Genomic DNA, 12,304 nt, shown 5'->3' with positions numbered 1-12,304 from the left:
TTCAGTCCACCATCAAAAAGGGAGAGAACTGGCAAGAAAAAGGAGAGGGACATAGAACACTTTGAGACTATAGTAATGATGATGGAGCTTCTAAGAAGAGAACAGAGGTGAAACACTGGTTTCCAAATGATGGAATTTCAGGGGTTCTTTCTTTTCCCCTCTCTTGGCTCCCTTAACTTTTCACTATTCAAGGTTGGGTCCCACTTGTATACTCTTGCCACAGATGAGGCAGCATGCCTCTTGGGAGGAGGGTCCAGCTCTAGCCCTTTGAGACCAGGCAAGAACTGAGGTGAACTCCAGGCCACCAGACCCCAGGTGAAGAGTGCCCATGTTCCACACACGGCTGTGCCCCATTCTCCAGGAACATTACACGACATTAGGGGCAAAATCCATAATTTGTAAACTTATGTAGGAATTTTCTGTGTGTCCTCTTTGGGGAGATTCTGAGGACCCTGGTGGGACAGTCATCAAGAAAGTCACTGAAAAGAGATTTAAAAACCCACAGATCTCAACCCTGCTCAATTGGCATGGATACCACACCGTGTGCTTCATCCACTGAAAGCTGTATAACTGAACTGAATATTAAAAAGAACAACTAAAACAGACGTGGCATATATATAATTGGAGCTCAATAAATATTTGTTGAATGAATAAATATATGATATTTGAACACCTGAAAAAGAAAAAACATTTCAAATTTATGCAATATAATAGAAAATCTAAACTAAAATCCAACATACAAAGACTTCATTTAATAATTATATTGTTATGAATAAAAAATTAATTGCCTCATTAAAATACTTTTAAGAAGTGTCCTCTTACCAGTTAAAGTGTCCTCAACGATCTGTGAATTTGCCTGCCTCAACATGGTAGAGGGGAAACTTGGATAGGTCTGAGTTTACTCTAAGTTCTGCTATTTATGAATAAATCACCTTGCTCTGAGCTTCAGTTTCCATTATTATGGGAATAATAATGATAAGTACCCTGACTATCTCAAGGGTAAACTATAAAAATCCTAAAAGATAATAGATGAGAAAGCACTTTCTAAACCATAAGGTAAACCACTTACTCTCTAATTAGAATGATGCTTATCATTCTGTCTTGGCTCATATCACTCTTCCCACCAGGAATCTTCTGCCTGTCCAAATCTTTCCCATAGTTCAAGGTCTAGTCTGCACTGGATCCTTCCAACTCTGCTTTGCTCCTTGCCCTGGTTCACAATTGTCATTTAATTACTATTCACCCAGACAAGTGGTGTGGTGGGGTGTGCAAATTCAGGGAGACCTGCACTGGGACCCTACCTGCAGCAGTCCTATACAGAGACCTTTGTCAGGCTACCTTTATGTCTCTAAGCCTTATCTACAAAATAGGGATGATGATGACTATTATAGATCTCCTGTGAAGAGCATATAATTCACGTAAAGCGCTCCACTCCAAGCCTCTCACACCCAGCTCAAACTGCAGCTGTTGTGGTTGTTGCACATTGCTTCTTGAATTTGTCCTGCATACCCATCCCACCCCACCAACTGGATTTTAGTCCTTGAGAGCATGGGTCCTGTTCTATCCCTTTTTGACCACATTCCCATTCCAGAAAAGTGTTGGGTTCATAGTGTTTTCTCATGAAACCATAGCAGAATTGGTAAAATGAATTGTTTTCTCCCAGATAGTACTCGAATCTTTACTGTAGTTCCATCAAGCCAGTTTGAGAAAGTCAATGTTCATGGGATAAAGTTACCTCTTCTGACCCTGTTATCAAATTAAAAATGTGTGAGTAATTCCCAAAGCACTTAAGCCATTCACACTCTTGAGCTACCTGACATGTTGAATGCACTACCTTAGTTAAAAGTCTAAAAATGTTCCAGAGAAAAGACTGATGTGGGAACCTCTGCCAAATTCTGGAGCACTCTCTTTTCCCCTGGGACATGAACTTTAATATTACAGACACAGAGTGTCAAAGATAACACATACATCTGAAAGCAGAAAGTCCTAAATGACATCACGGAGGCTATGTGTTGGTACTTTGCTACAGATGAAAAAGTTCTGGAATTTAGGTCTCTAGCTCTCCTAGATGTCATAAGCTTCATACTATAAGTAATATTACAAGCAGACTTGCAATTTACAAGACAAACCTGATTTAAATGTTTTAAGGAGAGTATCTACAAAAATCATGCTGTCAATGACAAAATTCCTAATTTCAGATGTTATCAGTAACTATTTCCAACTGCTGCAGAAATCATATTTATATAATCACTTCCACTCTTTTTCAAAATTTGTTCTGAAGATCTCAAAAGACAAATTTTCTTTGGGGACCATATCTGACTTTCCCCAGAAACGCAAAAGATTTAGAAGTAACCCACAGCACACTCCTGGGCTACTGAATCTTTTGTCTCTTGATGTTAAAGGTCTTTTTGACCAACCACTTTGAAAGTTCATCCCCAGTTTGTCATTTATTAGCATTCTTATACCTCCTCAACTCAAACTAGGAAAAAGGAAAGCAGCAATGTCTGCCACCTTCAATTTACATTTAACTGAATCCTGAGCACTTTGAATCCTGAGAAATCCTCCTGTTCTTCAACCATCCCTCTTTAGTGCTCACAATTCACTCCAGCATCCAAATTACTTTCCAAGCACACAACAGAACAGGGGTTGCAGGGAGACCTTCACTGGAGGAGAACTAAATCAAGGACAGGAAATTCTATTTGTATGATAAATGCAAATCTTCTACTAGAAGACAAATAAATCTTTTATTTCAAAAAACTAACTTGAATGATACTTAAATATAGAAACTACTGACCACATAAGGGAACGGAAAAGTGTACAATCCAAGAGTTTCTCTTTCTGGACCAGGCAGTTCACTTGATAGCCTTGTGGGTTTTAGTTCTTTCAATAGTCAACAGGTGCTGTGAGCAGTGCTGGCCTCAGTAATATTCTCTCCCTCAAAGGAGAGATCCATGAGTGTTCAATGCTCATGAAGAAAAACTGATGTTTCCCTCCTGTTTCATCTCTTAAGTATCTATTTGTGTCCTCTCAGCCCTTTGCAACTCAGTCTTCTTTTCCCTCAAAGTAAAAGGGAGATCCTGATGAGAGCACACTACACCCTCCAGCTGTCATGATGTTTCAATTGGAAGGGCTATCACACTGGTCTGAGCAGGGATCTGGCCCTTGCTCTCCCTTAGTCTTGCCCCGACTTTCTCTCATGTTCCTGGTTGTGTAGCACCTAGCTTGCACCCTACTACTCGGGGTTACAGAGTATTCCAGATGGTCAAAGTTGAAGCCAAATGCCACTATTCATGGTCTACCCTGATTTTATTGGCACTTTACTCTTATGGAGAAAAAAAAAAAAAACCCTAAATGGTTTCGGTTTTGGTTCACCATCTGCAAATATCAAACTGCTTATCCATAGTACTTTGTGTACAGTATTTGTACCAAAACTACACGTGGATCGAGTGGTGACAATTTTGGCTCCCTACTCATCTGTAGAGTAACGACACTTGCTGGAAGGTCTTGGAGACTCTGTCTTTGCTCTGCTTGTCCCTGAGGTGAGCCAGGAACTAGGATGGTAGGAGAAAGGGAGGGCCATTCTCCCCGACCAGAAATATCGGTAAGAAAGAAACACAAAGCCAGGAAAATGAGGAGATGCTCACTGATAACTAGCACTATCAAGAGGTGGTTAGGCAAACAGTAACACTTTTATTTTCCTTATGCTTTCTGACTGTAGATTTAATTTAATTTTGTCATGGCAGGATTACCAACCAGGCCACAGAGGTGAGGGGACATTATAATAGGACAGCACATTAATCCTCTATCCCACCCAAGGCAGAAGCAAAACCAAACAAATAGCAGCTTCCTGGAAATTGAATTTCTGTTATCCAGATGTCAAAGATGTAATACCCCAATTACACAAACTATTGCCAGTGAAGCATGCCAGAGAATATGCAATGTAAATGGGGTGAGCACAGAGCGACAAAATTGCATGGTCAGCATCTGGCTCTGTGAGTGAGTGATAATTAGCACTGTGTGTAGACACTAATAAACATTTATGTCTGAAATTACAACTTTTAGCAATGTTAATAAGGGATATATTGGCAATCTGTAAAATAAAAGGTCTTGAAAAGAATGTCATACATTAAGCAATGGCAGACATTTCCCGGTCTCACACAATCTCTTTTTCCCCCCAACTGCAAATGGCCACATGGTTTTACTAAGGAATTAATTGACATAGGAACCTACCTAAAAAAATGGGTTGTGTCTCTTTGGCCTCCCCATTAACATCGTTGCTGAATTCTGAGATCTTATATACCTCATGGTGATAATCTGGTGTGAGAAAACAATAAAAAATTAGAATTATATTGACCTCAAGATAGGAATAAGCAATGAAGTCTAGACTTTCATACTGTGTTACAATTTATAAATGTTTTTGAAAACTCGTTCATCATAAAATTTGTAGTCAATATAATCCCTAAAACTTTGCTTACTATGAAGTCCACAAAACTGATTGATTACTTTGACCTTAGAAAACAGCTAGGCTTGGTTACATGGTCTTCATTGTCAATTCTGCCCACAGATGCCAATTATTAGGTTTCTTTTCTTTTGAAACAGCAAGTATACTTATAAGGAAAAGAAAAATCTTGCAAATCATAGACCAGGGGAGGTTTCCAAATTTATCTCCACAACCCATTTTTATGAGCATATCAATAGTATGCTTCAGAGTTACCTGGCATTCTCAGTTTACCCAGAAAATTAGTCTTCAAGCTGCTTAGAGGCAAGCACCTACGAAAAATAGTAATTTGTTGCTTCAAGTGCAGTATAATTTCAAAGGAAGCAAGATTTTCTTCTTTCACACAAGTAGATCTTTCTCATTCAACTACTGCACCTTATTTAATGTGAAGGGCTTATTTTCTAAAAAATGCACCTGCAAAGCAGAGAGAAGACTCAGACCCACGATTGAAAAAAAAAGGGAAAAACTTGCTATGTCGTCAAAGTTTAAAACATAATATTTTATAAGCTTCTCTCTGTTTGGAGGCTACTGCTCTTTGGCAATCTTCTTACAAAGCAGCATCACCTACAAATATTACTAGAGTTTTCTTCTTACCATCTATTTCATTTTTTTTTTTTTTTTAAGATTTAGATGTCACAGAACACTGTCCTTAAAGCTACTCTCACTTTTAAGATAAAGTGGTATGCTCCCTGAGGTCATAAATAAGAAAGCAGCCTATATTCCTGAATGAATCAGAAAGCACCAACAGGACAGTCACAGGGAGAGACTTTAAAGTACAAATAACTGAGTAATCAACACTCCTATGGGGGGGGGCCATTTACAAAGAAAGAGAGAAGAGTCAAACAGTTTGCATAAATAAACTATTCCAGGCCTCTTTCATTTAACAGTGCCCACACTAAATTAGGGGAAACAGAGATGAGCAGGTCCTCAAAATGTCTATAATTAAACCATTCTCAGACTAACCAAAAGCGGGCTTTATTGAATCCACATCTCAGTCAGTTTAGCTTAGTTTGAAAAACTTGATTACTTGCAATTGCCCTTCAATTTCCATCAGTTTACATGTGACTTCTGCAGGTTGCTAAAACAACTGTATGGCTCTTTACTCTGATGCCAAGGTTAGATAAAACAACCCAGGAAAAGTGGACAGGTTCTGCGCCTTGGCTTTGACCTCGAATTGATTCAAAGGTATTTAAACAGGGTGGGTCTAAACTCAATATTAGGACTTGTGACATTACAATGAAAAAAAAAAGCCACCTGCCTCCTATTTAAAGTGACACAATGCGTTCTGACATATTTTCAAGTCTGCTCTTCTCTTTAGTTCTCATCATTTTTTAAAGAGTCAAATCAGGAAGACAGACTCTAACAAGTAACTGGGCACAAACAAGACTGGATTCAACTTTCCCCTTCCCTGACAATAAGAAAGCCCCGAGTGTGATGTACACCTGTTAAATGGTCAGGAACTGGTTGGTTTTTATTTTATTTTAACAAGACTCATCTCACTGTTATGTGCTAGTCTAAAACACCTTTCCAACTCAAATCAGCCAGCTAGAAAAGATGTTAGATGTCAACAATTCTGCTTGGGGCTTGGACACCTCATGAGCTTCTTTCTCCTTAAAAAGAACAACGATCGTCTTTCCCCGCTTCTCTTTGGGGGAAAAGCAAAACAAAACACAAACAGCAAATCCCGGGTCCGCGGGTCCGCGCTCGGCCTGAGCAGCCTCGGCCGCTCCAGCCCGGCCCCGCGGCACCCCCGGGAGGGCTCGGGCCCCCCGGTGTCATTGTTTGCTAATTTCCTGACGTGCCCTCCGACTTGTTTACGTTAAATAACACCCAGTCTCACCCGCACAACTTTCCCCGGTGCGGGCGGGAGCGGCCGCGGGCCCCGGGCTCTGACGGAGAAGGGGGTCCGGCGGGCGCGCCCCCGGCGTGGACCCCGCGGGCGGCCGGGCGCGCGGGGCCGAGTGCGCGGCGCGCGGCGCTTCCTCCCGCGGCCGGCCGCTTACCTCGGCTCACCAGTTTGAAGCTCTGGGATTTCCTGCTTCTTTTCCTCTCGGAGAACTCCATAGTGCGGGAAAGGCGGCGGCGGGGCTGAGGAGGCGGCGGAGGCTGAGGCGGCGGCGCGGGCTCGTGTCACCGCCGCGGAGCCGCCGGGACCAAGGTCCGCGTCTCAAATCGGCGGGGGGAGGCCGAGGGACGGGAGGAACCACCGCGAGCCCGCTCGGGGGCTCCAGGCGCGGGGCCGGCGGCGCGGGCTCCCGGGAGAAGTTGCCCCCGTGCGGCGCCGCCTCCCGGTGCCCTAGGCGCCCCCCCGAGCCGCTCTCATGCCGGCTCGCGGTTTCCAAACGCCGCCCGCCGCAGCCCAACTTTCCGTTGGGAGCGGGCCGAGCGGGGGCGCGGCGGCGGGGAGGGCGCGGCGGCGGCGGCGGCGGCGGGGGTCGGAGCGGCCGGGCGCTCGCCGCGGCCCGCCTGGGCTCAGCCTGCGGACGCGGCGGCGGCGGCGGCCCCGGGGACGCGGCGGGCGGGCTGGCGAGCCGAGAGAGGGCGGCGGCGGGTGCGGAGCCGGCCGGGGCGCTGACCGCCCCCGCGGGAGGAGGGGCGCCGGCGGAGGGGGCGGCGCCGCCGGGACCCCGGGGCCACCTGCTGGCGGAGCCCGGCCGTCGCCATCCCCGGGGGCCGCCGCCACCGGCCTGGCCGCGCGGCGCCCCGAAGAGGCGCGGAGGCCGCGGCGCAGCGCCCTGGCCCGGGCCCGCCGGCCTGTCCCCGGGACTCGGGGCTGCTCACAGAGCCCACTTGCCGGCCGCCTTCCGCCGCTCCCCAGCGGGGATCTTCTGCTTGTATACGGTCCAGGGATCGTGGACCCTCAATGGCCAGCCCACTCCTGGCCTGAGAGCTGGGATGTGAAAGGGCCAGCCTCACGGATTTTAGGCAAGTTTTAGGCGGTGGGGGGAACTTGCCCATCTGCGCTCTGCAAGGAAACGAAAAGAGATTTTAGAATTTATTGGTGGGAAGAATATAGAAAAGAGTGAGCTTCGATTCTAAATTTACCCCCATCCTGGGGACTGTAAGGAAGCTCCTGAGTTGTAGACTAGCAGAGCACTTGCAGTGTGGGCTTGGAGAGGGTGGAAGGAGGAGGGGTGCTTGATGGCCCTGTGCACTGGTCATGGCAGGTGCAGGGAACTCAGCCATTTGATGTAAAATGCAAAAATAATCGACATAAACAGCCGTTATTAGTTTTGTGTAATATTCTCGGGAGCGAGAGTTCACTACGGCACCATTTCTTGTTCACAACATCTTTAGAATGGGACTAGAAAAGAATTTTACAGCACCTGGGAATGGCAGTACAGCAACATGATCTAACATGCTTCAAAGTACTGCCGCCAAACTGATCATTTCTAGACCAAAATACAAAGAATAAAGAGGTGGGCTGCTCCACTAGCACAGTGGCAAACTCCGATGGCCTCAAAAGGCAGGAAAAGAGGAACAGGGTTAATAAATGTGATGTGTGATGAATCCCTTCCCGGGTCCCACTCAAAGAGAAGAACTACTAATATTGAACAGGGACACAGGAGTAGGCAACTGCCAGGGAAGGGGGAAGTTGGAAGCAACTAGCATAGACAGATACCTGGAAGCATATCGAAAAAACAGAATAAGCAGCAAACCAAGTGGTGGCAGCAGGATAGGTGCACATCCTGAGATCTCAGGTGGCATGCAGCAGCAGATGGGGAGGCTGGTTCTACCTGGCCTGGAAGTGAGAGGAAGAAAGTTTCATTCAGTTCAGTAAAGCAAATCCTTAAACAAGAGTGTCTTTTTGGGTTACTGTCTCCTATTAGAAGCTCACGGACCTTTACCTACAAAACATGTATGGGACACAGGAAATTTTGGATAGATTTCTTTGGACCTCTTGAATCTTCAGGAGTTGATAGAATGGATTAAAATGCTAACAGTGATTAAAGCAACTATCCTAGTCCCTCCCCCTTCTTTAAAACCAGGCTTAAAAACCTGAAACTGTTGGGAATGTTTTTTAAAGAAACAAAATCATACTATTTTCTTTTCTTGGCTGGGACCCATTCTCTTTTTGTGATGCCTTTTTAAATGTTGTCCCTACGGCCACAGGCTAATAAGTACTATACTGATTGAGGAACACTGAGGATTGTTCCTGCCTTGGAGCATAAAATGAGATTTTATTGTGCTTAAACTATGGTGAAATAATTGAAGCCCTCATCCCAAGAAGCAAATCCCTAGGGAAGATACTAACAACATTTTCAGTTCAAGTAGAAATGTGAATTCCATTTACCAAAGAGAGTAGTTTTGATGTAGTTAACAAGAAAACATTTAAAAGCAGTATTTAAAAATAAGTCATTTTTCCTTGGCCCTTTTTACCTGGTTTTCCAAAGATGGTCTATGAGTGAGTTGGTCTACTGAGAACCATAACCATGGTTATGTCCTATGAACTCAAATCAAGAAATATTTACTTACTCTCCACTTTGTGCAAATAATCATGCCTTTATCTAACAAAAATGTATAAATCCATAATATTATAATGTTAAATGAGATTGTTTCAAGTGGTGTTTGTACTAGTCTACTTGGGCTAACTTAACAAAATACCATAGACTGGACGACTTAACAAATTTATTGTCTCATCATTCTGGAGAAAATAGAAGTCCCAGATTAAGGTTTAGCAGGGTCAGCTTCTCATGAGGTCTCTTTTCCTAGTTTGCAGACTTCCACCTTCTTGCTGTGTGTCCTTACACAGCAGACAGAAAGAGAGAGATCCTCTTATAAGGCTACCTGTTGGATTAGGGCCCAATGCTTATACCCTCTTTTAACCTTAATTGCCTTGAATTAAAGACTTCCTCTTCAAATACTGTCATATTAGGGGTTAGAGCTTCAACATTGAAATTTTGAGGGAATACAATTCAGTCCATAGGAGTATTGTTTGTTTGAATATCTTGTGTTGGGATGTCCTGGAAAGTCCTGTGGAAGGTCAGTTCTCTGCCTCAGTACTTCAAAGCTCCCAAAAGCCTCAGAACCGTAAGTTACTAGAGCTCAGGGAAAACTGGTCAAATATTCCATGACATCCATCAGGCCAAACATCTTATTATATGACCATTCTAAAACCCAGTTGGTTATAAAGATTAAACATAGGTTTTAATTTTTGACAAAGACAGGTAATTTGACTAGAAGACATTCAATAACCATGACATTAATTCTAAGAACTCTTTTTGAAAACTGTGTTCACAGACAAATAAATAGCATTATGCAAATGTCCATCTTTATTTAGAGATTTGCTGTCCAATAGAAAAATAATGCAAGCAGAGTGTGGTGCCTCACACCTATAATCCCAGCTACCTATAGGCTGAAGTAGGAGGATAGCAAGTTCAAGCCCAGCCTTGGCAAGACCCTATCTCAAAATAAAATAAATGTATAGTTCTGGGGATTGTAGCTCAGTGGTAGAGTGTGCCTAGGTTCAATCCCCAGTAATGCAAAAGAAGAAGAAAAAAGCAGAGTCATATGTAATTAAGTTTTCAATTAGCCACATTAAAAAAAGTACAGATGAACAGATTAAATTTATTTTAAGAATGTTTTAACTGACTGCAATAAATATTTTGACAATATTGAGATATTTTATATTCTTTGAACAAAATTTTGAAACTGATATGTGGTATGTATTTTACACTTAGAGAACAAATCAGTTCAAACTAGTCAAACTAGAAGTGCTCAATAGCCACATGTAGTTGATGGTTTCCTGTTAGACAACTCAGAGGAACACCATGATTTGAACCATGCTATGGTACATAGATAGGATTACAACTTGATTATTGTTTAACTTTTATTAATAGTACCTCAAACGAAGAAATGAGCAGAATGGTTTTATTGCACTTGAACTTTTCATGAATCTTAGGTCCAGTCCCTAAATAATTCTGGATACTTTAGAAACATTTAATAAGTATAAATTTTAACTTTTAAATATAACAATCAAGTAGATAACTGTATCTTAGCTCCTATTTCTCAATTTGTTCCTTGCCTAATATGTCTCCGTATTCATTTACTTCCTTAGTTTTGGTGATTATAATTTTTTAAAAGTATAAGAGATTACTTAAGTGAAAGTGAGATTTGAGAATGCCACACAAATAATATGGGGCTTCTCTTTTAGGAGCTCAAGGATATTTATACAAGATCTAATTCTCTTAATCACCCAATGAGATATTAATGTTCCAGTTTTGTAACAGAAAAATCTGTCTTCATGAGACCATTTCTTAGTGAAACTAGAATGGCAAGCCAGTTTCCTGATTCTTCTAAATGATCAATTAACCTTACTTTCTTTCTCCCATTTAAAAAAAATTAGCTTTTTTCCCACATTTTTTCTTGGTGCATTATAGTAATACATATTAGTGGTATTTGTTTCTGCATATTTATACATGCATGCAAGATAACAATATAATTTAGCCAATATCATTTCCTAGTATTTCCCCTTTCCTTCCTCTTTTCCCTCCCCAGCCCCTTCCTCTTTTGTACTGATCTCCCTTGAATTTTCATGCAATTGTTCCCCCAACATTTCTTTTCCTTTTTCCTCTCTAGCTTGTACTTATGAAAGAAAACTTATCAGATCTAACTTATATACAGTAAGTAATACAAGTGGACACCTCAATTTCTTTTACTTACATAGACAAACGTATACTCCCTCAGGTGAAGATAGAGAACTTTTCCAAGCACACCAGCAGGTTACCTTGAGACCCCTCCCCATAGTACCTCCAACCAGGAAACCACAGTTCTTTTATCATCATAGTACCATAGCTTGGATTTGTCTGTTGTTGAACTTGGTATCAAAGGGACCATATATAGTACGTGTTATTTTGTATCTGTCATCTTTTGCTTAACTTGTCTGTGAGAGTCATTCATGATAGTAGTTCATTCTTTTTCATTACTGTACATGATTTCATTATATGTGTATACCACTTTTTTATCCATTCTACTGTCGATGGTTAGTCTCATACACTTCAAGTCTTGGTGAACATAAGCGTACTTTATTGTGTGTACATACATACATTCATGACTCGAACTGCTGAATCATAGTATATACGTATGTTTGGATTTAGTAAATGACTGTCAAGCTAGTTTTCCTAAGTATTTTTACCAGTTTACACTTCCACTAGCAGTGTATGAGAGTTCTAATTATTCCTTATCTTCACCACCACTTGGCCTTATCAGCTCTTCTAATTTTGTGTCGGGGAGTATTAGTATCTCATTATCTCATTGAAGATTTTAATTTGCATTCCTCAATTGACCAGTGATGTTGAGCACATTTTCATGTTTGTTGGTCCTTTGAGGATAACCTGGTCAAGTCTTGCTTTTTTTTTTTGTGACACTGGGGCTTGAACCCTACAGTAGTTTACCATGGAGACACATTCACAGCCCTATTTATTTATTTATCTTGTGTGTGTGTGTGTGTGTGTGTGTGTGTGTGTGGTGCTGGGGATTGAACCCAGGACTTTGTGCATTCCTGAGGTATATTCCCAGCCTCCTTTTTTATTCTTTATTTTGAGGCAGCATCTTGTCAAGTTGCTTAGGGCCTTGCTTAGTTGCCGAAATTGGCCTCAAACTTGCAATCCTCCTGCCTCATCCTCCCAAGTCACTGAGATTGCAGGTGTACATCACCCCACCTGGCTTGCCTCTTATAAACATTTTGAGTTGCTGATCTTCTTTTTATTAATTGAATGGAGTTCTTCCTATATTCTACATATAACTATTTTATAGGATATTTATGTTGTTAATATCTTCTCAGAATCTCTAGCTTGTGTTTTTATT

At 42.2% G+C, this 12,304-nt stretch overlaps 1 protein-coding gene across 7 annotated transcripts in view; it reads right to left on the bottom strand.

Moving 5' to 3' along the window:
- The window catches only part of BEND7 (BEN domain containing 7), an 80,749-nt gene extending 74,044 nt beyond the window's left edge, over positions 1-6,705 (bottom strand). For 5 of the 7 annotated variants that reach the window (XR_013758333.1, XM_079107215.1, XM_079107212.1 and 2 more), the window contains exons 1-2: positions 6,502-6,705; positions 4,231-4,314 (exon numbers count right to left, since the gene is read on the bottom strand). Coding sequence is in view for 5 of the 7 variants with exons in the window: in XM_079107215.1 (XP_078963341.1) it covers positions 4,231-4,314; positions 6,502-6,562 (145 nt within the window). In the remaining 2 variants the exon portion in view is untranslated. The remainder of the gene's footprint in view (positions 1-4,230; positions 4,315-6,501) is intronic. The other 2 variants (XM_079107216.1, XM_079107214.1) reach the window with 2 other exon arrangements.
- Between the last annotated feature and the right edge of the window lie 5,599 nt (positions 6,706-12,304).

Source organism: Sciurus vulgaris, assembly GCF_902686455.1.
Source record: "Sciurus vulgaris genome assembly, chromosome: 12".
Taxonomy (NCBI): domain Eukaryota; kingdom Metazoa; phylum Chordata; class Mammalia; order Rodentia; family Sciuridae; genus Sciurus; species Sciurus vulgaris.
This window is presented reverse-complemented; position numbering and strand designations above follow the sequence as displayed.